Source organism: Furipterus horrens, unplaced genomic scaffold, assembly GCF_987537825.1.
Source record: "Furipterus horrens unplaced genomic scaffold, mFurHor1.1.pri manual_scaffold_10, whole genome shotgun sequence".
In the NCBI taxonomy this organism is placed as follows: domain Eukaryota; kingdom Metazoa; phylum Chordata; class Mammalia; order Chiroptera; family Furipteridae; genus Furipterus; species Furipterus horrens.
Window position 1 is genome coordinate 81,784,855 of NW_028327180.1, and position 27,445 is coordinate 81,812,299.

The 27,445-nt window shown below is 45.4% G+C and overlaps 1 protein-coding gene and 1 pseudogene across 1 annotated transcript in view; one reads left to right on the forward strand and one right to left on the reverse strand.

Moving 5' to 3' along the window:
- Positions 1–9,505: 9,505 nt before the first annotated feature.
- On the forward strand, positions 9,506–12,115 carry LOC150000839 (ras-related protein Rab-2A-like; annotated as a pseudogene).
- A 13,235-nt stretch (positions 12,116–25,350) lies between these two features.
- SH3TC2 (SH3 domain and tetratricopeptide repeats 2) overlaps positions 25,351–27,445 on the reverse strand; it is a 47,061-nt gene continuing 44,966 nt past the window's right edge. Inside the window, exon 17 of the mRNA XM_090288365.1 lies at positions 25,351–26,195. Within this exon, the coding sequence (XP_090144491.1) occupies positions 26,004–26,195 (192 nt within the window). The 3' untranslated portion in view covers positions 25,351–26,003. The remainder of the gene's footprint in view (positions 26,196–27,445) is intronic.

The window sequence follows — 27,445 nt, forward strand, 5'->3', positions numbered from 1 at the left end:
TGATAAGAGGTCATTTTAAGAAGCTCCCACCTTGTCTCTTCTAGAGAAGGTGACCTGGGCTGTGAAGTGTGAAGGTGACCATGACCTGGGATATAGCGGTAGAGGGAACCGGCCAGGTCCTGAGTGGAATATGACCTGCAAAAGGCAGAGAGCAAGGAGCTCCAAGAAACAAACTCAGGTGTAGACTGAACCCATGGACTCAGTTTACCCAGCTGGATGTTACAAGAAATTAAATGTAGCTTCCTTCCTCCTACTTAAACTGCTCTGAGTAACCAGACCTCAGATGAGGTAAGAAACACTGGTCTCATCTCGCTGATGCAAACGTTGCCCTTCCAGTAACAATAGTCTACTTTCTTATTTGGGGAGTTTCCTGCTCCTCCCCATTGTCCCAGTCCATGTGCTTCAGCACTGGGTCCAGGTATCCCAGACTGGCCCAGCAGTAGAACTCTACCCTGTCCCGAAGATCATCGGGCCACGGGCTTTGGTGCAAAGTATTGGGAAATAAGATGCTTCCTTTACTGTTGCCATCACACCCGGGGGAGGAGGAATGTCAGATAAAGAACTGCTGGGCCCCACACTGAAACCGCACAAGGCCTAGGAGCAGAGGGAGGCAGAGACAGGGGATGGCAACACCTTTGAAGACTGTCAACCTGTTCTTGGAACCGGCTTGGTTCTTAAGTCACATGAACCAGCACATTCTTTATTTCATTATTGTTACTTAAGCCAGTTTCGATTTTGCCTTCTCCTTTTCACAGTCCAAAGGCCCTGTGAGCGTGCGTCCACTGCAGTGGGCTGGGGGTGACTGCCCGAGAGCCACAATACATGGGGAAGAGTCCTGAGGCCCGGACCTGGGCTCATGACTCATGAGGAAGGGCTGCCAGGAAAGAGAAAAGAAGAAGGTGCATGAATCGGTGCATTCCTTTGACTAAGACTCAGTCCTCTGCCTCATCTAGACTGGGCCGTGTTTCATATTTTTCCAAAGGCTTGGTCTTTCAGGTAGGGATGTGGAAAGAAATTTGTCAGCATGAGTCCCCGAAAGGTAAATATTCACATTTCCTTACCAGTTTTGTGGGTACTCCTGTCCTCAAAGAACCATGTTTGGTCCGTTAAGTCAATTTATTGTTGGTACCTGCCCTCAAACAACTGCTATTCTGAAGGAAACGTCTACTTCCTGTCGGATCCTGCGTGCTTGCTGCTCCACCCACTTCCATCTGTGGACAGCATCTATATATGGTCAAAATGAGGGAGGATGCTAGAATTGTAATGGATTATAGAGGGAGTGTTTTAAACGTTTACAAAACAGAGAAGAGAGAGTGAGTCCTAGGGACTAAAGCCATGAAAGGTTTACTTGTTGATTATTTCTAAACTATTTTTCATGGTTCCCCAACTTGGGCAAGCTGATCTGGTTAATGGAAATTCTTCTTGATGGAACTATTTTTAGTTTTGACCCAATATGCCATCCGCAGAAAATAAACAGTACATAAGAATGGGGTGTTTTTCTGAAAGAAAGCTATTCACTCAAAACGTTTTAAAATCAAAACACATAAATAGATGTTATGACTTTTTTGAGGCAGTCTGGCTATGAAGGTATACTTTACATAGAGCAAAACAATTAAGATTTATTCTCTTAGCAAATTTCAGGTGTATAATATGGTATTGACTGTAGTCACCACACTGCACGTGGAAGCCCCAGAACCAATGCATCTTTCATAGCTAAAACTTCACACCCGGAACACTTTGCAACTACTATCCTCTCTGCTTTTAAGAGTTCGGCGTTTTTTGGGCTCCCCACATAAGTGACATCATGCAATATTTGTCTTCCTGGGTCTCGTTTATTTCATTTAGCACCATGTCCTCCCATGTTCTTGCAAACAGCAGAATTTTCTTTGGGTTCATTGAGGCGTTATTCAGAATAGCCAAGATATAGAAATAGAAACAACATAAGTGTCTACCGGTAACGACAATGTGAGGTTATATATGTATAAACACACAACAGGATGTTATTCAGCCTTAAAAAGAAAGGAACTCTTGTCATTGGAGCAGGGCGTTTTGACCCAAACTTAACCAATCTACCCAGGTGACACTGGGTATGTTGCTGAGCTTCTTTAATCCTCAGTGTCTTCGTCTCTGCAAGGTTTCATGAAGATGCAGAGAACAGTGTATGGGAAGGTGCTCTGGAATCATTAAGTATTAATAAGAATACAGATGTGACTAGTGAGATTAAATTTCTATGGGCAACCTTATCAATCCCAGGTGCTCTTTAAATCTAATAGCACGGATCATGTGATTATTAAATGTGAGAACTAAAAGAAACTTCCAGACTTTCCACCAGGTCCTAGTTCTTAATGACAGGAAGTGGAGGCCCTGAAAGGCCAAGGCCACACAAAGTGACTAGTGGCAAAGCTAACTGGAGAATTCAGAATCTCCGACCTTGTGGCCTGTGTGCTCATTACGCTGCACAACCTTCTTCCCCAGGCTGCTGTGAGCAGTGACCAGATACAGTCAACGTGTTTTAGGCCAGTCCCCACCATGATGGAATAATCACCCCATTGAAAGTGACCCCCAGTCACTCCCTGTCACATGTGCCTGGTTCCCACCTTCACTCATTTTGTGTGTGTGTCTCTGCCCCAATGGAAGCAAAGCTCTGCCAGGCTATGGGCCTCTATTAGCCATATTACTGCATATTGCCCAGCACATCCGGAGTCCTCAATAAATGTTTGATGAGTGATGATTAGAATAATGGACTTTCATCAAATTATTTATGCTTACCACAGGTTTGACTAAATAACAGGTGTCCTTTGACAAATTCTTAAGCCGTTTGTTTGGATGACTTGTAGGTGTCATGGGCCAAACTGGAGAGCAGGAATTGCTCAGGCAACTAGACACGAGGGGCCTGGGTCCCATTCCCACGCCCAGTCCTGCTCCGTCTTGCTCTTCTAAGGCGCACGTTGTCTAAACAGTACCAAGTGTTAACTTGTTAAATCAGTTACACCCAAAAGGGTTGAGATTATTTAACAATGCAATAAGATGAGGTCATATCAAGAATTCTGAGGAGAGGCAGAGTTTTCAAAGACTCCAGTTTTATGCCAAGGAGTTATTGTTTATGAAATGATTTTTGGAAAATTAATTTAGTAACTAATCTCTTTCATGGGAATTCATTATGCTTAATTCTCCAATTTAAACTTCTTTATTTTATAAGATCCATTCGATTATCACTTTATTAGTCTCACTTCTTAGAAAAACATGTGAAGCAAATGCCTCCAAATTAAATTTAATTTAAATTTGGATTATTGTAACTCATCTATGTGGAGGGGAAAAAAATACATAATTGCCAACTATCTTTGTTCTGAACAAAGATCGTTTCCACTTTCCCCCATTGAGAATGTTCAAGAATATTCTCACTGGATTGTAAATTCCCAGAGGTCAGGGACTTTGGGAGTTTTGCTCATTGAAGGAACCTAATAATTATTTGCTGAGTGCATAAATTAACATGGGATTATTTACCTAAATTGAAAGCTTCTCATGGCTTATTCAGAGAGAGATCAGACTGGGCCTCTGGCTCTCAGCCCTGTCCCAGCACAGACCTGTGTGGTCTTCACACCCATGGTCTCGGGCTCATTTATGGCTCTTTTCTCAGAGCCTTACTGTACAAGACTGAAACAACTAGATGCCAGGAACCACTACAGAAACAAAGGGAAAACTTACTGTGAAGGAGGCGGAGTGATTTAGTGAGAATCATGAGGTTAAGACAGATGAACAACATTCTGGTCACTCCCACACTACTCAACTAGTGTGTGAAGCTTGCCAAGTCACGTCCTCCGTCCAGCCCTCAACCAGAAATGGAGGGGGTTCATTAGCTCATGGGTTTTCTCACCTAAGATCTCCACTCTGTGGCCTAGAGTAAGCTTTTTTACTGAGTGCACCCAAAGGGGAGGCCCTGCCCACTTCTGCCTCTCCTGCAGATGCCCACAGAGAGGCCTGAGTCATGTATGCCCATTTGGGGACAGCGGTGACTTGCCTCATATCCTTTCTGCGTCTCTTAGAGGTCAGGCTGATTTCTTTTGGCCCTATTAGATAAGAAATCTCTGCATGCTAGGAGCTACGTGGTGGAAGGTTCAAGAAAACCAACTGGATTTTATGAAAATGGGTAATGAAGCATCGTTTTCCTTTTTCCATGGAAATGAAAATAATTTCCAAAAATCTGACCCTAGGTGGAAGTGCTATCTGGTCTTGTAAAGCCCATTTGGTTTCTAGACTTCAAAGATGACCCCCCCCAGTGAACCACATGGCCCAGTATTCACACTGCTGAGAAGTCCTCTCCCACACCAAATCTCGGCTAGACCCGTGTACACAACAGGGTGCAGTGGGGTGATACCGTGTGACTTCTGAAACGAGGTTGTAAGAAGTCTTTCAGCCTTCCGCTTTAATCTCCTAGAATCTAGTTCTTAGAATGCTCACCTTTGGATCCTAGCCATCGTGCTGCAAGAAGCCCAAGCCACATAGAGAAGAAGCCATGTCTTGGCGCTCTGGTTGACCGCAGCCCCAGCTGAGCTCCCAGCTAACAGCCAGCCTCAGCCACCAGCCCCAGGACGGCACCATCTTGGATGGCCCAGCCCAGCCCAGCCTCTGGATTACTCCAGCCCCAGCCACCACGGACTGTTCCCACACTAGAGACCCCAAGAGAGAACTGCCCGGACGCACCCAATCAACCCACCAGATGTAGAGAGATAATAAGGTGTTATCACAACGTTTGGGAGTGACTTAATTTATGCACCGTTAAGAACTGGAACTTTGCCTCAGATCCCTTGACAAGTTTCTATGGCCCTGAGCTGCTCTCACAAGTCATTTATACTCACAACTACTACAAGACCTTGCCCTGTGTTGGCAAAGGCTCACAGGTAGCTGGTTTTGTTTTAAATGCCTCAGAATTAAATTCTGAATTCAGAATACTTTGCCTATTGAATTTGCAAAGGTTTGCACTGGTTGTGAAACAATAAGGTTGAGTTTTTAAAAATATATTTTAAAATTAGTTTTATAAACATGACTGTAATTACAGGTCAATGACTATGGGTTTATAGCTCTAGTAATCATATTTTAAAAAATTATCCTGATTTCAAGTACAGTAGTGCCCACTTATCTGCAGTTTCACTTTCCCATAGTCAATAGAGGCCAGAAATTATACAATGGAAAATTCCAGAAATATTCATGAGTTTTAAATTGCATGTCGTTCTGAGTAACACGATGAAATCTTGCAATGTCCCATAACATCCCATTCCATCCCACCTGGGACGTGAATCACCCCTTTGTCCAGTGTATCCATGCCATACATACAGTACAAAACATGTTTTGAGAGAGAAATCACCTTCCAATTACTTTTATTACAGTATATTGTTATAATTGTTTTATTTCATTATGTTATTGTTGTTACTCTCTTATTGTGTCTAACTGATGAATTAAACTTTATCATAGGAAAGTATGTAGAGAGAAAAACATAGTATACAGTTAGCCTTCATGTGGTGGTTCCACATCCATGGATTGAAAATATTTGAAAAACAAAGTTAATTGTTGCGGACTTGTACTATGTAGTTAGATCTAAGAACACAGACAGATTTTTTTTCTTGTCATTTTTTCCTAAATAATACAGTTAACAACAACTATTTACATGGCATCTACATAGTATTAGGTATTATAAGTAATCTAGAAATGATTTAAAGTATATGAGAGGATTGCGTAGGTTATATGCAAATATTACACCATTCCACACACAGTACTTGGCATCTGAGGATTTTGGTATCTATCAGGGGTTCTGGAACCAATTCCCTGCCAATACCTAGGGCTGACGGTATGTAGGTTTTGTTAGTATCCACAGTTCCAGGCATCTACTGGGGCTTTTGGAATGTATCCTCCACAGATAAGGAGAGATCACTGTAATCTGTCCCATAAATCACAGAAATTTTTTAGAAATTACAATTCTGTATCAAAATGCATCTTGTAAGCTGCCTCTCATACCAAAGAAGAGCACAGAGATCCTAGGTCAGATCACATGTTCACTCTTATGGTTCAAAAAATAAAATCATCATTACTAATTTTCAGGGGTTCTCACTTTGCTTTTGTCTTTGGATTTGGGATGCTGGTTTATCTGGTCTATTGTGCCCCGCTGAGCCAAAACATAAGGGAATAAAAACAACCCTTAACCACACACACAGCACACACAAAACAATGTTTTGGGTCATGGAAGAATTTGCTATTGTTTTGTAAATTTTTCTTGAACTTCTCTAGGTTCTTTTTGGAGTCACTGAAGAAGTCTGTTTTTCTGGATGAAGTCATAGGCTTAAATACAGACATAATTTAGTTAGTATCTCCTATAGTCCAGGCACCGGGTTGAGTGCTTTAAACACATTAACTCATTAATTTTACAATAATATTGTTTTAGAGATATTTATTATCCCCACTTTACAGTTGAAAGAGCCATGACTCAAAACAGGGACGTGATTGTTCATGTGTTAATGCCTCACAGATGCTTGGTGCCCAGAGCTGAGAGCTGCACCTAGACAGGCTCTCAGGTGGCAGACTCGTAGCAGGGAAGGTCTCTGAATTCCCACACGTCCAGAAATCACGCACAGTCATTGAATTGTTAGGCAGGAGCCAGAGTTTGGCCATCAGAACTGTGTCCCCTTGTGGGTCACCCTGGGGGAGAGACTTACATCTGAGTTTGGGAGATTGCAAAGTGCTGACATTTTCAGATTGCATATTGATATAAGTGCAGCCATTGCCACAATAAACCCTGGCTGGTTTGGCTCAGTGGATTGAGCGTCAGCCTGCGAGCTAAGTGTCGCTGGTTCGATCTTCCAGTCAGGGCACATCAGAGAAGGAAAACTCTGACTCCAAAAAACCTCCACTGCCTTGCGGCATACCTCTTCAGGGGAAAGGCTAAGGGAGTAAACCCCGACAGAAAATCCGGAGCCGGAGTCCCTAAGGCAGTTTGACGTTGTAGTCAACACCGGCAACTCCTGCGGCACACCTGAAGCCAAGCTGTATTGACTCCGTCTTTCCCTTGGACCCTTCAGCTGCGAAGAGAGGGGGGGTCTGCTGCATGGGCAACAGCAGACCCTCCATATCGCCCTGCCCAGGCTCTGTAGCTTCAGCTTCACTGGAGAGGACACTCCAGCGTCATCGCAAGATGTCGATTCAACACGGGAGGAGACAGATACCGTGTCACTCCCGAGTCGGACTGCACAGCCATTCTCGGCGGTGCAGATAGACTCTCAAGAAGCTACACCATCATCTCTCGAGGCTCTGTAGCTTCAGCTTCACTGGAGAGGACACTCCAGCATCATCGCAAGATGTCGATTCAACACGGGAGGAGACAGATACCGTGTCACTCCCGAGTCGGACTGCACAACCATTCTTGGCGGTGCAGATAGACTCTTAAGAAGCTACACCATCGTCTCTCCAGATGGACGGCTGCCGACTACGACATTGCCACAATTCTGTATTGTCCAGCTTGCCCTGGTGGTTTCCCAGTCTGTTGAGATTTTGTGCCATCCTTCCAGTGTATAGACGCTGGGCATTACCCTATCAGAGGGTTTTGTACAGGGGCCCAAGAGGCAGTCTCAGAGAACCAAGAGGTTCAATGATCTGGGACTCAGAAGCAGCTGGAATGGGCTACAGTGGTAGAGCTATGGAGCAATCAGAATATTTAGGAACCTTCGCTATGGGTCAACCCATGCACACTACATGTAAGAGAAAGGAATGGGCCCTGGCTGGGTGGCTCAGTTGGTTGGAGCGTCATCCCATCACCGAAAGGTTGTGAATTCAGTTCCCAGTCAGGGCACAAACCTAGGTTGCAGGTTTGATCCCCAGTCCAGGCACTTATGGGAGGCCACCAATCGATGTTTCTCTCTCACATCGATATTTCTCTCTCTCCCTTCTTCTCTCTCTAAAAGCAATGAAAAAAAAAAAAAAAAAAAAGGCCCTCGGGTGAGGATAAAAAATAAAAGAAAGGAGTGGGCTCCTTGGGTGGGCATGTGGTACGTGTGCGTGTTGGACTGGGTACAGGCTGCTTCTCCTCCTGCGTCACTGCCAGACAGCCTTTCTCTCACTCAGCCTGCGCCTCCTTTAATTGGTTTTCTCTGCATCTCTCCTAGAAGAACCATCCAGGGGAAACAAAGACAGCGGTGAAGTGAGATTTTATGGCAGAATGAGCAGGAATGGGGTGGGCTGCTCTGTTTGCTCCTTTTCTCTGATTTATTCTTGTCTCTAGTCACACCTACAGTCCCGCTTTCCAGCTAGGACATTGGCCATTTCAAATACATCCACTGTTGGTGATCAGTAAAATATCGTCATTAAGATGACCAGCAGTTTCTCTCTAGAGATGCAAACAGGTGACCTCTGAGCCTTGGTTTCCCATCTGTAAATGTCCTTACTTCCCCTCACAAGTGGGTTGGCCCTTGTGCGCGCGCGCGCACACACACACACACACACAAACACAACAACAACAACAACATGTTGACTGGTTGGAAGGCAGAGATTTAAGTGTGACCAGGTTTACTTGGAGACAAGATTGCTTTAGAAGCCAGGTCAGTGGCAACAGGGATTAGGGCAGCCCGGGAATGAGGAGTATGGGCCCGGGAGTCAGACCTGTGAGTCCAAACCCTGCCCCTGTTACTCACAAGGTGTGAGATCTTAGTCCATTTATTGAACAGCTGCAGGCCCTGGTTTCCCCCTCTGAAAAATGGAGATGTTCATAGCACCTCCCACAAGGCCATTCTGAGCATGAAATCAAACAGCAGGCAGGGTGCTTCACGCAGTGCCTGACGCCCAGCAAGTGCTCAGCCAATAGTGGCGGTTGTTACTTATTGTAGCGTATGTGCACACAGGGTAACAGTGATAATAGCTGTTACTTAGCGCACATTTGGATGCTCCCCTCCTTTTCTCAGAGTGGTAGCACAAGCCATGCTACCAGTTCTAAAATCCACAGTACCTTCAGCAGCAAAGATAACCCTCGTCTTTACGGGACCACCCTGTATTGCCCAGTGCCTGGTAGAATTCAGGAGTCTCTCGAGCAGGCTTCTGTCCTAGACAGATAAAAAGGTGATTCAGTCTAAAGGGTTTCGCCCAGTGGCTCCCGTTCTTGCCATGGTGGTGACAGTAAGCAGCCATCTGACCCTGCAGTCGGGCAATTGAAATGCCTGCTCTGGGAGGGGCGGCCAGTCATGGAAGTTGGTGTGATAGAAGCCTTGTCATTAGAATTGAGGTGACTAATTTCCAGGTAGAATCAGAGGCTTTTGCGAATTGCTTTTGTAGAAATCATCCCCCCTGGGGTCCAGCCTGCGTGAATTCCCTCTATACTCACACACAGAAACAGCCAGTGCCAGAGAGCTCTGCAAACACAGTAAATAATCACGTGGGACTAGGTCCGAGGGGAAAGGCCTCCTCTCACATTGGAAAGTGGTATGCCAATGACATCATATTAATGGCAAAATCTTCCCAGTGTCTAAGGGACATGTCAGAGAGCAGCAGCCTTAACATGGGAGAGTGTAACAACCTCAGGTGAGGTCCTTCCCTTTTCTGCTTCTTCCTTTCTAAGATGAAAGGGTTTAACTAGAATCAAAGATAAAATTAACTTTTTAAAAAAGGAAAAAATGAAAGACTTGAACTAAATGGTCTCCAAAGCCCACCAGCTGTAAGAGTTACCACTAGCATAATAGAAAACTCTCTTGAGCATTTGCTCACTTGAGAGGTGAGAGGAGGTGACATAACTGAACACCTAACACTTTCATCCAACATCCTAGGACATGCGTTCCATGAATATTCCCATGTTGCAGATGCAGAAACTAAAGTCCAGAATGGTTAAGTGTCTTGCCCAAGATCATGCATGAAACCGTGATTAACCAGGCAGTGTAACTCCAAGGCCTAGGCTTTAACCAATAATAATATTAATGAAAATATTATGAACCAGCTACGTATATTAATGGTTCCAGATCCTTCATTTCTGGATTTCTCCATTTTTATAAATAAACAGTGTGTGTAGCAGCTCTCATCACCTAGCAGATGATGATATAGATAGATATAGATATAGATGTAGATATAGAGGTAGAGATAGAGAGATAAAGAGATAGATATCACCTATCCCGGTATGTCAGCCCTGACACATCACTTATGCTGGGTGTTCTCCACTCATCATTCTTGGGGAAGTTTAACATTAAAATGTCCACGAACTTTGAACTTTTGTGCAAAATGTGGGTGTGTACAAAAATCTCAGGGTAGATTTCATAGAGCTCTTCAGATCTTCAAAGGGGATCTATGAACTTTCAGAGACCAACCCATCTTTGGACAGCTGGAAAAACTGAACCCTAGGATGGAAATGGATTTGCATGAGCACACACAGCAAGGAGTAACAGAGGTGGGTTCAGACGAGCTGACCCGGAGCCCAGGGGTCTTTGGCTGCATCACACTGATCTAACAGAGTCCCTCCCTCATGCACCAAGGGCCTGCCAAGGTCGAGATGCCATAGGGGGATTACATGCACAGCTCACAGGCTGGGGGCGCAGTTTAGGAAATCTTTATATATCCTACGTATGTCTTTGAGTTTAACCTTGGGCCTCTGCATCCCTCCTTTTCTCTCAAGTTCTTATCATTGATAATTACCACTGATCTGCCATCTGCTCGTCTGCTATGGATGAAAACAGAGCTCATGGTGTTTCACTCAGATCTGGTCCCATCTGCCCCTTACCCAGCCCCACGCTTGGCCGCCACAGATGCTTAAGGTAGCCGGGCATTTGTATCTCATTGTCTGTGTTGAAATAACTAGACCAAATAAAAAGGACAACAGCTGTACTGCACAAAGCAAAGTATGTTAATGACTAAACATTGATAGAGAAATGAAACTGTCCTGACAAAGCTGAGATCAACCAAATGAGCATCAGGAAAACCAGACTTACTAGAAATGGAGCCACGGTAGAAAAGTTCACTCTGGCAGAACCAGCCTTCATTGTAAAAATTCACATGCAGAAGAATTACCTCTACAGAAGCAATTTCAATAAAATAAAAAGGGAAAGAGCAAAAAAGAAGAAATGGCCTCACTGCACTCTATTAAGGACGAGGTCATTTCCAGGCAATGCTCTGACAAGGCAGGTAAACATATAATCACTACTTTTGCAAAGCTCACTTGAACGGCCAAGCAATTCCTGGAGAAGGCCCTTGCTTCCTGAACAAGAGGGGTCTCTCACCGCTTGCCTTCCACTGACTCACCCACCAGCCCTCTGGGTCACACACCCCCTCGCTGTCACTCTCTTGACCTCGTCTCCTTTGACCGGCCTGGGGTCAGTGGTGGGGTAGAGCTGGCTCGAACCCACCACTGAGAGCCAACTGCTACATTTCAGGAATTTTGTGAGCTGGTTGTTAAACACAGTCATTATTAAAAATTAAATTATATAAAGAATATAAATTTATGATTAAATATGTCACATTGAAACAAGGTAATAGGCCCTGGCACAGAGCAGCCTTGGCCAAGGTGTGTGCCTATCTCTTCAAGTCCATCATCATCAGCGACACGGGTATTGGTAAATCATGCTCATTGCTACAGTTTACAGACAAGAGGTTTCAGCCAGTGCATGACCTTACTATTAGTGTAGAGTTCGGTGATTAGATGATAATATTGATGGGAAACAAATAAAACTTCAGATACAGGATATGGCAGGGCAAGAGTCCTTTCGTTCCATCACAAGGTCATATACTACAGAGGTGCAGTAGAGGCTTTACTAGGATATGACGTTGCAAGGAGAGATACATTCAACCACTTGACAACCTGGTTAGAAGATGCCTGCCGTCATTCTAATTCCAAAATGATCATTATGCTTATTGGAAATAAAAGTGGTTTGGCATCTAGAAGAGAAATAAAAAGCTTTTGCATGAGAACATGGACTTATCTTCACAGAAACATTTGCTAAGACTGCTTCAAATGTGGAAGAGGCGTTTATTAATATAGCAAAAGAACTTATGAAAAAAATCCAAGAAGGAGTCTTTGACATTAATAATGAGGCAAATGACATTAAAACTGGCCCCGCATGCAGACAATCAGGGAGGACAGCAGGCCGGGGGAGGCTGCTGTTGAGTCTATTTTCACTGTCTCGCTGTCCAAATGGGGCTTTCTCACTATTTCTTTCACCCTGTCCTGCTCAGCTGAGACTTGAAACTATTTTAAATTGCTTTATGTCACAGAAGACTTTAATCTTTCAAATTCTTGTGTAACTTTGAATAATGGTTAATGTTCACAGATTTTGGAGATTGTATTCATATCTACTTGCATTTGACTTCTAGGTCAATTGATGTGATTATTTTTGTCAAATGTCTTGTACCCTGACCTATGAACTGAATTATATTAAACACTAAAAAGTAAAAAGGCAAAAAAACAAAAAATGAGGTAATAAACACCCAAAACTCACCACTGGCTAATTAGTTAGTAGCTGTCGCTGTTATCAGCACTCTGTGGTGATTCACACCTGCGTGGTGGAATTGCTGCATAAAGGTGCGCACATCTTCCTCAGCCCCTTATTTGGTGGCCTCCCCTTAGAAGCTTGAAATCCACCAAGGTGACAGTATTTATAACACAGAAATTTGCAAATGTTATAAGTCAAGTCTTAATTTATGGCTTTGGTGATTGTATAGACTTAAAAAGCAATGCTAATAATGCCAATTCTACTTACAACATGTTGTCTGTAGCTGTCACATGTGATGAGCACACAAAACAGGAAATATTCTGTTGGGTTCAAAAAAAAGTCACTCACACCATTGACAAATAAGTGATTTTTAAATTTCTTTCTTGTTTCACTTTCATGTATTTGTTAATGAAAATATCAACCAATAATCATGCCAAAACTATACTTGTTACCCCCGGAGTTAACTCTACACAGGAGAGTCCCACATAAATCAATGAGTGCATTGTCTGAGACTCAATCAGCTGTATGAAATTTACAATAAAGGTATTTCTACTTTATTGTCATTTGTAAATTGTGCTGAAGACCCTTTATAAAAATAAAATTTATGATAAGCTTAAGTAAGCATATATTCAAGTCATCCTACAGGGAATATATACGTGCACACATTTTCTTTTTCAGAGAAAAAAGGCCAACACTTACCTCTGACTTCCCTCAGAAGCCCCTTCATCTCTTTCTACAAGGCCACCAGGCCCTGCTGCAGCCACCAGGACATTAGGCCAAGTAAGGTCATGGTGGGCCCAGGGAAGTGCCTGGAAGCTTCAGGCCAGAGGAGAGGAAGACCAGTGTTTACAGTGAGGGCTGGCTTCAGAATGGCCTTTGTCTGCTCAGGGCCTTTATTTATTTTCATACCAGCCTAAGGCCTTTGACCCCAGTTTGAAGTCAAAGAACAGGAAGACAGATCCCTTTTTTCCATAGGGATTGGCCATGTAGTTTGGAGAGAGGACTTTGGGATGCTGGGAAGGTCTGGGCTGGGTCCCCTAGAGCCCTGGAATGACAGCTCATGTTAGAACTGGGAAGAGAATGACCCCACTTCTTCCTGGAAGCCATGTGTCCTGCAGAGTCTCTGCAGGAAGCCCGCCCTCAGTCAGGCACCTGTCTATTTCAGATCATGCCATTGCCCTACCAGAAGCATATCTATTTATTTCATTATTTTACCCATGTATCATTTATACCCTACATCACACCTACAGACCATTCATTTATTAGTTTATTCTTTTACCCAATCAATCAACCTGTAGCACCTTCCCTGGGGCAGGCACTGTTCTCGTGCTGTGGGCGCAACAGTGACCCAGACAATCTCTGACCTCATGGCACCTAAGGTAGAGTGGGAAATATGGACATAAAAGTGGTTCTACACACAACTGGATGCAAACTCTGAGTGCTAGCTCCACACGTCGGAAGCCGAATTTATTATCTTCTTCACCCAAACAACTACTCTTCTGAAATGTCTGTCAAGAGAAGAACATCAGTCATATCCACTACTAGTATATCACATGCCAGGCACTAATCCAAGCACTTCACATATATTAACTCATTCAGTCCTCACAGCAGCCCCATGAGTAAGTATTCAATACTATTATCACCGTCAACTTAACAATAAAGACAATAAATCACCAAGAGCTTAAAACCTTATCTGAGATCATGCCCTGGCCAGGGGGCTTAGTTGGTTGGAGTGTTGTTCCATACACCAAAATGTTGTGGGTTTAATCCCCGGTCAGGGCGCATGCGTGCTTAGTTTGCTTGTTTGATCCCCAGTTGAGGCACATACCAGAAGCAACCAACTGATCTTTCTCTCTCCCTTCCTCTCTCTCTAAAATCAGTGAAAATACCCTTGGGTAAGGATAAAAAAAAAAACAAAAACTTGTCTGAAGCCACATATTTGATAAGTGGTGGTGCTGTTCAATCCTGTGTGGAATCAATCTAGCAGAAGTTCCAGGAAACTTAGCAAAAGTCTAGTTTCAGTTTCAGAATGTGCTTGGCAATATGAATGAGGCCTATATTGGTAGCCTGACTCTGCCCTTTCTACATGTGGGACTTTGGTTAAGGGTTAATCTCTTCCCCCTCTGAACTTGTTTCCTCATGTGCGCTATATGAACAATTATAATATACAATTACTTCCTGGGCAGGGAGAGATGGTTAAGAGGAGTCAATGGTATAATGGGAGCACACATGTAGCACAGGTCTGAAGTATAAGTGCTCAAGCCCAGCTGTGATGGTGAGTACGGTGGAAAAGTTCATCAGAGGACTCTGGTCCACACAGGAGCCCACAGGTTCCATGAGGTCATGGACTGTGACTACCTGGCCCACTGGAGTGTAAGCCTAGCACATAAGAGGTGTTGAATATTGTTTGGGTGGATGGATGGATGGATGGATGGATGGATGGATGGATGGATGGATGGGTGGATGGATAGATGGGTGGATAGGTGGATGGGTGGATGGATGGATGGATGGATAGATGGATAAATGGATGGATGGCTCTCTGCCTTCTCTGTTCACAGGATATTTCCCATGACTCAGACTCTTTCTCTCCTAGAGTTTTTCTTGCACGTATCTAGTGTCCTCCAAGCAACCAACAGATGCTCAAAGGCAGAGACTAAGTCTTTTGTCCTGCATCTCACCACATCCCCAATTTATAATTTCCCAAGGAAGGAGCATTGGTATTCTGAAGTAATACTCTGCCCACTTAGGCCCCAAAATGCCCTAAAGCTGTCACCTGTGCCCTGGTTCTCTTTATTCCATAGAACCTGCCACACTGAAGGGACTTCCTGTGATTTCTGGGGGAATAATGCTTGAGTAAACCAAGGTTTCTATCCCTAGGTTTCCTGGTCATCCCCTCCACCACCCTTAAGACAAAGGGGAACCATCAAATGTTCACAAGGAAAATATGTCTTCTTAAGGTGCTAAATTCTAAAAGAGAAAGTGTGAAACCAGAATTGCATAGTTATTAAAAGAATGGATTTTCAGGTCAGATAGAGCTGGTCTTAAATCTCTGCAAGTGTTTCAACTACTTTGAGCCTTGGTTCCTTCATCAAGAAAGTGGGGTTAATAACACCTTCTGTGTAGGGACATTGAAAGAATCATGTGGATTACTTAGCACAATGCCTAGTGCAGGGCAGATGCTCAGTGAAATACCACTTCATAACTGCTCACAACTGCTCTCAATTGCTACCTCTTTGAAAATTAGGAAGAGCCCAGCCCATCTATGGTAACTCAATCTAAGCAAATGAAAATCACGCTTATTCTTTTTTTAAAGTATATTTTATTGATTATGTTGTTACAGTAGTTCCAATTTTTCCCCCTTTGCTCCCCTCCACCCAGTACCCCCCTTCCCTCCAGCAATCCCACCCCCCTTAGTTTATGTCCACGGGTCTTGCATATAAGTTCTTTGACTTCACCCTTTCCTATATTATTCTTAACTTCCCCCTATTATGTACCAACTGATTGTGCTTCTTAAGCCCTGCACCATTTCCCCATTTCTCCCCCTCACCCCTCCCAGCTGATAACCCTCCAAATGATCCTCATATCTATGATTCTGTTCCTATTCTGGTTTGCTTAGTTGGACTATGTTTTTTTTAGATTCATTTGTTGATAGTTGAGTTTGTTGTCATTTTAGTATTCATAGTTTTGATCTTCTTTTTCTTAGGTAAGTTCCTTTGACATTTTATATAATAATGGTTTGGTGATGATGAACTCCTTTAGCTTTACCTTGTCTGGAAAGAACTTCATCTGCCCTTCCATTCCAAATGATAGCTTTGCTGGATAGAGTAATCCTGGTTGCAGGTTGCCTTTCATCGCATTGAATACTGCTTGCCAGTCTCTTCCTGCCTGCAAAGTGTCCTCTGAGAAATCAGCTGATAGTTCTTTCTATAGGCACCCCCCTGTAGGCAACTCTCCGCCTCTCTCTTGCTGCCCCCAGGACTCTCTCTTTATCTTTCACCTTTGGCATCTCAATCATGATGCGTCCTTGTGTGGTCCCCACTGGGTCCAGCTCACCCAGGACCCTCCGTGCTTTCTGACCTGTATGTCCATCTCCTTCGCAAAATTTGGTAAATTTTCCTCATTTTCTTCAATTTTTGTTTCCTCATTCTGCACTGGTTGACTGTTTTTCTCCTTCTTGTGTCCCAAATCATTGATTTGAACCCTAGTTTCTTTCCCTTCACCATTGGTTTTGGGTGGATTTTCCTTCGTTTCACTGAGCATAGCCTTCACTTCTCTTATATGTTTGCCATACTCAGGCATATCTGTCAAGCCTGTGAACATCTTTATCACCAGTGTTTTGAACTCTACATCTGTTAGGTTGGCTATCTCCTCGTCGCTTAGTTCTCCCACTGGAACCTTGATCCGTTTCCCCTTTTGGGCCATACTTCTTTGTCTCCTCATTCTGACAGGTTCCTGTGTTTGTTGCTTCTGTGTCCCAGGTAGAGCTGTTGCTCCTGTTACGTTCTAAGGGGCAGAGCCTTAGGGATTCATCAGTACAGGGCGACCTGTTTCACCACGTTTTGGCGCTGTATGTGGGGGAGGGGTCCTAGAGGGAACAATGTCACCTGCCAAACACTCGCCCCTTTTCTAGGCACCTCTCCCACTTCCGCACCGGATTGGTGCCCTTCTAGCTACTGCCCTGGCCATTGTTCCCAGAGTGGCTGGGTCTGAGGATGTTCTAGGACCGTGGGGGTCCTTTAAACAAGTGGACTCTGCTGAGAGACCAGCAGTTTCTGCCTCTGCCCTAACCCCCACTGGCCTGCAGAGTCAGAAGCAATGAGGCTTGATTTTCCCTGGTGATGGGACCATGAGCTATTAGGTCCGGTGAGAAGCTGGGAGAGCTCCCCAGGTGTCCCTCCTGACTTTTTAAAATGTGTGACTGCGCTTTTGCTGGCCCACTTCTGCTGCTGCCGCCATTGCCACCACCACACCATGTCATCTCCGCCCCGGCTCCACCCCTCCTACCTGTCTGGATAAGTATTTCTTCTTTATATCTTTGTTTGCTGGACTTCCATGCAGTGTGATTTTCTGGAACTTCTGGATATTTCTAGTTTTGAGGTAGTTGTTGTATTCCTTCTTAGTTGTGGAGGGAGATGCAGCCTGTCTGTCTATGCCTCCATCTTGGCCGGAAGTCCATGCTTATTCTTAATAGACTTTCACTGAGCAGCTGCTGTGAGTGTATGTAGCCTATCACCCAATTTTCTAGTCATTCATGAGCAAAAAGCAGGTAGAATATGATTTTAGTACTTTCCCCCTCTCCTAAGAGATAAAAGGGGTCACAAGCTGAATACAAAGTTTCATTCATTTATTTATTTTTTAAAGATTTTATTTATTTATTTTAGAGGGAGGGGACAAGAGGGAGATAGGAAGGGAGAGAAACATCACTGTGTGGTTGCCTCTTGCACGCCCCCGACTGGGGAACTGGCCTGCAACCCAGGCAAGTGCCCTGACTGGGAATCAAACCGGCAACCCTTTGGTTCACAGGCTGACACTTAATCCACTGAGCCACACCAACCAGGGCTCCTTTATTTTTTTAATTAGCACATTCACCAAATCTTTATTGATATTCTACCATGTGTCAGATACTGGGCTCGACTCTAGAAATACAGAGTTGAGTCACCCAGACAAGGTCCCTGCTCTCATGGAGCTTCCAATCTTGGTGGGGGACAGGGATTACCCTTAAAAAAAAAGAAACACAGATGGTACAATTATGAACTGTAATAAGTGCCCTAAAAGGGATCTATAAGCACCAGGAGAAAGAAAGACAGGCAGACTATATAACTGGAAGGAAAAATAAAAGAATGCCACAGGACTTGGAAGAGGGTCAGAATTTCAAACTCTATAATCCCCTAGGACTTTAAAACAACCAAAAATACAAATCCTCCAGGTCATCTCTCTGCTTAGCCGTCCTTCCGTCCACCCACTAGCGTCCCAAAGCTACATGTGCTGGGACAGACAAAAGTCTGTTTTGTTTTGTTTCATGAATAGGTAGCTGTTTGGTCACCAGGATTAGCATGCAGCTGTTATTTCAGCCTGGCCCACGGCCGCTCGCCCGGGGAGGAAAGCAGATGAAGCCAATGTCACTGCTGTCTGGAACAAGCACTGGGAAGTCAGGGACATTCCTCTGAGCATCTCTGTGAAGCAGATGTCCAATATATTCCCAGACGAAAAAACAGCAAAGGTTCTCAATTTACAAGAAAGTTCAAGAACAAAAATATTTCCTTCACACACAATATTTGGCCCTTGCCAGAAGGGTGAAGTAGTTGCGAGTTATTTACATCATGTTTAAATATCATACTCTAGATCTAAAAGATTAGAATCAAAAGCAGAAGAGAGTACCTACTTTAAAAGTCCTTTCCATAGGTAGTGGTAAAAATTTATAATCTCAAATGAAAATAAAATGGAAGATTAAGACAATAAGTAAGTATTCCTGAATACTATAGGTAAAAAACTGTTTCTGATACTAGTTACACATAAGAATTTTTTAAGGCATCTTGACATGAGTGCAGGCTTCTCCCAGGCTATTTGGTTCACACGACACATTTGGATGATGATGGTGTCCCTACCAGCTTTCCCGTGATATCAGAAGTTAGGTGATTTTCTCGTGTCTGTGACCTCCTTTCTGCTGCTGCCATTCAAGCCACATGACCGGGATGCGTGAGGCCCATGGGGCTCCACCTGGCTGCCTCGCTTGTTCAGGTGCCCCTACTCTTCTGTAATTGGCTCTGGGTCTCCTGCAAATTCCCTTCACTCACCTTCACCTGGAATCTTCAAAATCTAATTTATAATTTGTTTTGACCTATCATCACTATGCCATTACATAAACTTTCTGTTCCTCTTTTCATTTTCCATTTGTAAAAGATGATTATCAGTTTTTCTAGACTAAGATACCTGACTGTGGTCAATGGTAACCCCCAGGTTTTTCTTAAGACCTCCTAGAAAAATCAGGTCTCTCCAATCCCGTTCTGGGGTAATTCACTTTTTAAACCACCAGAATCACAGTGTTGATTTCAACCCAATATTCTAGGCTGCTGAAACAAGTTTTATTCTTGCTTCTATTATGATCACATTAGTAATAGCATCTGTCCTGGAGATGTATCACCTGACACAGGCCCACAGTACATGTAATATAATGGGTTAGAGCTCTAGTTCCAACATCAGGAAGACATAAACTCAAATCTCACCTTAACCACTTACTAACTGTGGACTTAAGCCACTTCCATTCTCTAAACTTCAGTGGAGATAAAAACAAGAGTATCTTCCTCAAAATGTCCTTGGGCTACATGAGAGAGTCCTCAGAAAGATTTTTCACAAGGTCTGGTGCAAAATGTTCATTCGACAACATCATCTGTTAGTTTTATTTTAGGAACAAAGGCTAGAGCTTTCCTATGCTCTCTGAGAGACCACTGTCCAGGCCAGTGCTTTTCAAACTGCAGCATAGAGACTCTAAAAGATCATTAGCTAGACACTTTTAAATTAGAGTAGAACGTAAAGTTAGAATAGAGTAGAATGTATCAAAGTACATTTTGCATTGTAGGGGCTACATGGCCATATGCATACCAAGATGCAACCGAAAAGCACATCTTGCTGTGTCACTGTGAGAAAAAATGAAAAAGAAGGTTAGAAAGCCAGACTGTAGACCCACCCAGAGCTATTGAATACTTTCTTTGGTATTGAAACACTGTTTAGGAGAGACATCACTGCCCCCTACTGGAGCTAGTCTTGATTTCTCACAGAGATGGGACACAATAGATGAGCAAAGGCCTTGCTTGTCATTGCCCGCGTGGCCTCAGCCATCCTCCCCTACCCCGTCTGGAAGCTCACTTGGAGGGGACTCACCCCTTGAACTACCTCGATGCCCCAACAATGAATCAAAGGCAGCCCTAGAGTGGGAGCTGGCGTTCTCACCTTTAAACTAATTTCAAAGCAGTTCCCTTCCCTCCCACCCGCTTCCCACAGTCTCTCCTGGGAAACCAAGCTGAGCAGCCAGTCCCATGACAGAGTCTCAGCCACACATGTTCTCCTAGGTTCCACCTCGGCCCCATCCCACACACCAGCTGGGCAGAGCCTCCCAGCCCCTACGCAGCCACCTGTCTCTGCTTCTCTGGGGAGACAACACCCCTGAGAGGAATGCGCACCAACTGCATGTTCCCAGGGCCAGGCCGGCGGGCAGCCTCCCTCCTCCCATCCCCCTGGGGCTGGGGAGAAGAGAGGGACACACTGACCGAGAGGCTATTCCATCCAGGAGGGCTCACCGAGAGGTGAAGGCCCAGAAAAAGCAGCACCCCGAACACACACACCCCCATCGTAAGACGTGGGGTCCAGAACCAGATGCGCTTGCTAAGAATCTGTTCATCCCACTTCATGATGACAGCTACCAGGAACTGAGTGCCCACAGCTAGTCATCCTCACGTGAGGCCTCAGGTGAAACTCTAAGCAGAGTTACAGCCGAGGCTTAGGAGGTATAGTCACCTGCCCAGTCACTCAGCAAAGCAGTGACGGAGGCCAGCTTCAGACCCAGAGTCCCTGAGGACGAGACCATCATTCCTGGCCGCCCCTCTAGGTTTGGCTGTCCCTAATGTCAGCGCTTACATATGAAAACAGCACAATGTGATTGAACTGCAAAGTGGCAAATAAAATCAAACTTGAAAAAGACTCTAAATCTTAACTTTAAAATAAATAAGCTGATGGGCGGGGTTATAGTGGGCATTTTTAGAACATAAACCATTATATTAACTCTTTAGAAATGGCCTCATTTGCTTTGTGTCTTGAATCAGGCTTCTTTCTTCCCTGGGGTAAGGCCTTACTTCAAAGACAGGTAGATGTGCTTCAGCATTTCCTCATCTATGGAGGAAAGAAGATAAACAAATCTACCAGGTCATTTGGCATTTAATGTACCAGGCACTGTGTGTGCTCGGTACTTTTCACATGTAACATCTGATATAACTGACAACAATAGGCTCAAAGAAGTTAATTAATTTGCTGAAGGTCACACAGATACTAAGACAGGTTCTAGTCCAGGCACGCCTACTGCCCACCCGGAACCGCTGTCTGAGCGCAGGGCCCAGCCCCTTGAATTGCTCCTTTCTCTCTTCCCCTCACCCACACATCTCAATGGGTGCGGTTATATAAAGGGAAGGAGGTCAACATGGTCAAGGTCATGAACAACAGGAGAGACTGAGAAACTATCACAGACCAGCTGAATGCAATGTGGTACCTTGGGACCCTGGATCACAGAGGACTGTAGTGGGGAAGCTGGTGTAGTTCAAATGAAGGCTGCAGCCTGTTGCTGCAATACGCTGTCCCAATAGACACCCCCACCTTCTCTCCTGCTGCTCTGTAACCCCTTCTCATGCTGCTTCCAGAATGATCTTTCCAAAGCACAAATCTGACCACTCTGTCTCCTGCTCATAACCCGTCTGTGCCTCCCCCTCAGGGTGAAGACCAAGCCCCTCAGGATCTGTCTTCAGCTCCCCTCTCCAGTCTCTCCGCTCTCTTCCCCTCCCTACCTCCTAGACTTGGGTCCAGCTTTGCTGAACTTACAGCTACCCCCAGAACACAGCAGGCCCTCTCCACTCTCTGGACCTCTGCTTGACACATGCCCTGTCAACCCCACACCCCATGGCCTCCAGTTAGAATTTTAGATCTCTTTCTCAGGACTCAGCTTAGATGTCACTTTTTCCAGGAAGCCCTCCCTGATGCCCTTACTCCCTTGCCTGAATTAAGATTTCCTCCCCTGAGCTCCTGTAACCCTCCATAATTAGTTCCCATCACTGTGCTTCTCATCTTGAGTTATATTCATAATACAATATTATACAATGTGCCCCTTCCCTCTCACACAAGTGAGTCCCCACTTCCCTGGAGTGGGACACGCATGCCCAGACATGGCATGGAACAGCATGACTGTCCTAGTGGGGAGGTCAGCCCTTTGCACTGCTTTCTCCATTTCTCTGGTTTCATAAGGAGGAGGATGTTAGTCTGTCTTCCACACTCCCTGCCACTCGTTAATCTTTTTTATTTTCAAATAATTCCAGATCAAGCCTCAGCTGCGCACTTGCCATAGGCAACAGCATCTAGCTTGAGGTGACTGACGTGTTTTGTTTCCACTGTACTTGTTTTTATTCATGAAATACTATTTATGGAAAGCAGTGTACGATCTGCTGCTACCTAGCCCAGTCATCTTTTATAAAATTAATTTATATGAGTAAAGGAAGTAAATCCATTTAGAAGAAGTTTGGTAAATGGCTGTTAAGTGGTGTGTATGGTGGTAAGTGCATGCATACATACACGCATGCAACTGTGAAGGTCGTGGTGCATGAGAGAACCCATCCTTAGTGCAGTTGAGGTCTGGTGTCATGAAATGCTAGCACTGCTGTGACTGGGCGAAAATTATGTTTCTATTTCTTTGTTTACTCACCTGTAGAAAGAAGAACACAAAACTGGGCCATAGAAGTAAATGATTTTATCTCCTAGATCCAAATCTCACTTCCTGCTCATAAGCTATGGAAATAACTTTGCCAAAAAAGACCCCAGAGGTGAACATAGTTTTTATATTAGAGATCAGAGACCTGTGGTGTATAGAGGTTAAGTGACTCACGTGAGGTCACACTGCAATTTAATGTCATATTCAAGACCCAAATCCAGATTTTCCTACCCCCTGGTGATCTGTTTCTCTCCCTCATTCTGAAGCTCCCCACCTGCTTACAAAACACATACACGTGCACACACATGATATAAAGACATCTTGAAATAATGGGAAAAGCAAAGAAGAAAAAGATGAGGCAATATTGGATTTCAGAGCATTACTCATGTTTAATAGGGACGTTATGTACCTGCAAGCTGAGAAAATACATTACAGGGTTTTCCACAATGTTGTGATTCCTTCCTCGTTCTTTATTTGGGTTCAGTACAAGGAGCCAGGAGCCAGGCAGGCCACACAGGCTTAACTGAATCATCTTTGGCTACTGTATCCGTGTAATAAAACCTGCTTAAATAGAAACCGGAGCCACTCACCACTTCACCCTCTGTGGATCGTGAAAAAAACAGTTTCAACAAGATTTCAAGAGGAATAAGTACCCATATTTTTAAAATGGAATTGTAAACACTTTTAAAACGATTTCAGCAGAGAAATTTGCATATAGGGTATAAACCTTACAATGATACAGTCCAGTGTTTTCCTCATAGGAAAAAAAAAAAAGCTCTACCCTTGTCTTTGCAAGTGTGCTTAACATCTTTATAACTGACCTGGTTAGTGGTAGATTTACCAGAATTAAGATTAACCAAACAAATTGCACAGAATCAGAAAAATGTTAGCCAAAATTCCCAATGAAATGTAAAATGGGTAGATATAATGCCCTCCACAGAAATGCATATGTGTGTATATTTATATAAATTATATGTAGCAATTGAGAAAGATCTGGTCAAACAAAAGCTCATGGGAGAAGATGTTTCAATTGATCGTAAGCTCAATGTGAGCCAATGGTCAGATGCCTGCTGGAGAAAAGAAAAATCTTAATGAGACATTAAAACATAATGTTAAATAACATTAAGTACAGTAACACTTCTTAGTTTACTCACCTGTAAAAAGAAGAGAACTCTCCACCCACCAGCCAATACGAAAATCCGGTGGGTGCAGTTAAGGGAACCACACCCATCAGAGTGACAGAAGTTGGCATCTGTCCGGGAGAGCAATAGGTCAGTGGCAAAGGGAGAGGGTCTGTAACTTGAGTCACATGGAGAATGGGGCACGGCACCTGCTCGCTCACAGGCCAAGCAAGCCTTCAAATGTAAGACGCATCATGGTCCTGGAACGCCTGTGCCCCTGATCAGCTCCCAGGAATGTTGTTGAAAGGACTCTGCCTGGGAGGGGAGACTCCTCCACAGTGCCCCTCCCTGCTCGGGATTTTCTGGTTTGTGGTGGGAGCAAAACCACATCCATCTGCATGGTAGTGATTAGCTCACTTCATTTCCTTCCTGGAGAAGAATGTTCTCTAGAGAGCGTTTTGACACCCAACCAGGCTCCTCAGAGAAAATAAGATGCACTGACGTGCAGACAGGCTTGGTGACTCAAAGATGCAGTGTGGACTCAGTTCACTGCCCGCCTCCCATCCCGACCACCACCAACCATCTGGTTGGCCTGAGAAGCTAGGAATCAAGGACAGAGGGTCTGACAGGAAAATCGAAGCTGCTGGCAGGAGGCAGCGAGCACTATGGCAGACCTTCTGCTGCACCTCCAAGCATGCAGAGCCAGGGGGTCACTGGAGTTGCTCCTCAAACATGCATGGGCCTGGGCATCTCCCAGACCCACTGAACCCCACTTACTGAGGTCAGCAGCTTCTGAAACCGCCCCCAGTGATTCCCCACCTCCCAGTATTCACATCTTCCCTTTTTGTGTGGTGTGGACTGAGTGGCTCACTTGTAACAAATAGAATAGGCAAAGCTAATGGATGTCACTTCTGAGATTAGGTCATGAGAAGCCTGTGACTTCTCACTCGCTCACTCTGATGAAGCGGGGAGCTTGGGCAGCCTCTGGCCAATGGCGAGCAAGTAGCTGACTCCTGCCAACATGACATGACTGAGTTTAAAAATGAAGTCCTCCCTAGCTGAGCCCAAGGAGGTTGCAGCCATGGCTGACTGTCACCTTGATCGTAGCCTTGTGAGCCACCCTGAGCCAGAGGACCCAGCTGAGTCTTACTGGATTCCCACCTTCCTACAGAAACTGTGAGATATGAGTGTTCTAAGCCACGGCATGTGCTGTGCTGGGATAGGTGACCAACAGAAGCACTTTGTCCAGGAGCTGCCCTGAACACATTACCACCCACCCTTCAAGTCTCCCATCTCATCTCTCTCTATTATAAAGGACACAAATGTCTGTAAATGTAAATAGGCAATATTTAATAATATACACGACTTACACATAATTTATGTCATAGCTTTCTTCGTGCTCAGTTTTTATGCCCTGGCCCTTGGGAAGCCTTTGAGGGGCTCCTGGGCCAGGATGGGACAGTGAATCCACATTAGATCCCGTGCCCTGTGCCTCCCTGGGTCGTTCTGAGGCTGTGTCTTCTGGGCAAAGAGCATGGTGAGTTCAAAGCCCCCCAACCCCCGCCCCTCGGCCCCATCCCCATGTTTCTCCCTGGCAGGGGGATGGGTCTTTCCCTGAGCAAAGTCAGTGAAGGAACGAAGTCCAATCTGCTTGCCTTCTCTCCGGGGCAGGAGCTAGGTTTCCCAGGGGCCGGTTTTTTGTTTTCTCTAGAAGAATTGTGCATTAAGAAAGTGTATTTCCGAGGCCAGCCATGTGGAAGGGTCACCGTCTAACGAGCAAGGTTCCTAATCCCAGCCCCGTCACCCGCTAATGCGTAGATGGCCCAGAGAGCCCCTCTCCCTCTGGACTGTGGTCTCCTCCTGGTAAAATGAGGGGGCTGGGCCAAGTGAGGGCTCAGACCCTCCAATTAGTGCCCAGGAGCCTAAGGCAGGGAGGCACCTTCTGGCCATGGCAACTGGTCAGAGATGGGACAGTGCCCCTCAGAGGGCCAGGCCCCCGCCGCTCAGCCACCGCGCCCTCTCTGAGGAGCGCCCGCAGGGGCTGCTGAGCCACAGGGAGCTCTGGCAGATGCTGTCCAGCCTGCTCCTAATGGTGTCCTGCAGCTCCTCGTCACCCAGCAGGACCGCTGCTGCCAGGGCCAGCCAGAAGTACTCGGTGGCATCGTGGGCATCCTAACCCCATGGCATGGGGGCAAAGAAGGGACAGCATTAGTGACGTTTCCAGTAGAGGCAGAAAGGCAGTGCTGGGAGCCCTAGCTGTTGTGTGCCCGACATACTTTCTTTCCTGTCCCTTCTCCTGGATGGGGGTGCAGGGGGAGCCCCTCCCCTACTCCACTGCAGCCTGGGACTTCGCTAACCCCAGGACCCTCCTGCCCAGACACAGGGGTGGCACCTCACCCAGGGCCAGCCAATCATGAAACAGCATCCCCCTGGGCACAGCACTTCAGGGATGCGTAAGTGACTCAAGCTGACCTACCCCAGTCCCTCCCTGGGGCCTTGCAGTACAACCTAGCAGAGAAGTGGTCCCTTACCCTCTTAGATGTGGGCTCAAGCCTGCCAATAGTGGGAGGGAAAGGGGACCAAGGAACACAGCAAAGTGGAGACAGACAGCCAGAGATACAGAGAGATGGGGAAACGCATGATGGTGTGTGAGTCGTCGTCGTCGGCAGCCGTCCGTCTCGAGAGACGATGGTGTAGCTTCTTAAGAGTCTATCTGCACCGCCGAGAATGGCTGTGCAGTCCGACTCGGGAGTGACATGGTATCTGTCTCCTCCCGTGTTGAATCGACATCTTGTGATGACGCTGAAGCTACAGAGCCTGGGCAGGGTAATATGGAGGGTCTGCTGTTGCCCATGCAGCAGACCCCCCCTCTCTTCGCAGCTGAAGGGTCCAAGGGAAAGACGGAGTCGATACAGCTTGGGTTCAGGTGCGCCGCAGGAGTTGCCGGTGTTGACTACAACGTCAAACCGCCTTAGGGACTCCGGCTCCGGATTTTCTGTCGGGGTTTACTCCCTTAGCCTTTCCCCTGAAGAGGTATGCCGCAAGGCAGCGGAGGTTTTTTGGAGTCAGAGTTTTCCTTCTCTGATGTACCCTGACTGGAAGATCGAACCAGCGACACTTAGCTCGCAGGCCGACGCTCAATCCACTGAGCTAAACCAGCCAGGGCAAGGTGTGTGAGTACTAGCATGTAGCACTGAACTTCCCCATCATTTAAGCCAACAGATGGCCTTTTTTTTTTTTTTTTTTTTGAGTTCTTCCCCTGGCAATCCCAAGAGCCTTTAGTTCATACAATCCGATCACACACTCTCTCCCTGAACCACTTCCTGGGAGATGTGGAGAGAGAGGCAAGATGGCAGGGGACTCCTTCACTACCCAGTCATCCCTCCCTACGTGCCAGAGATGAGAACAGAGGCTTCTTGGGG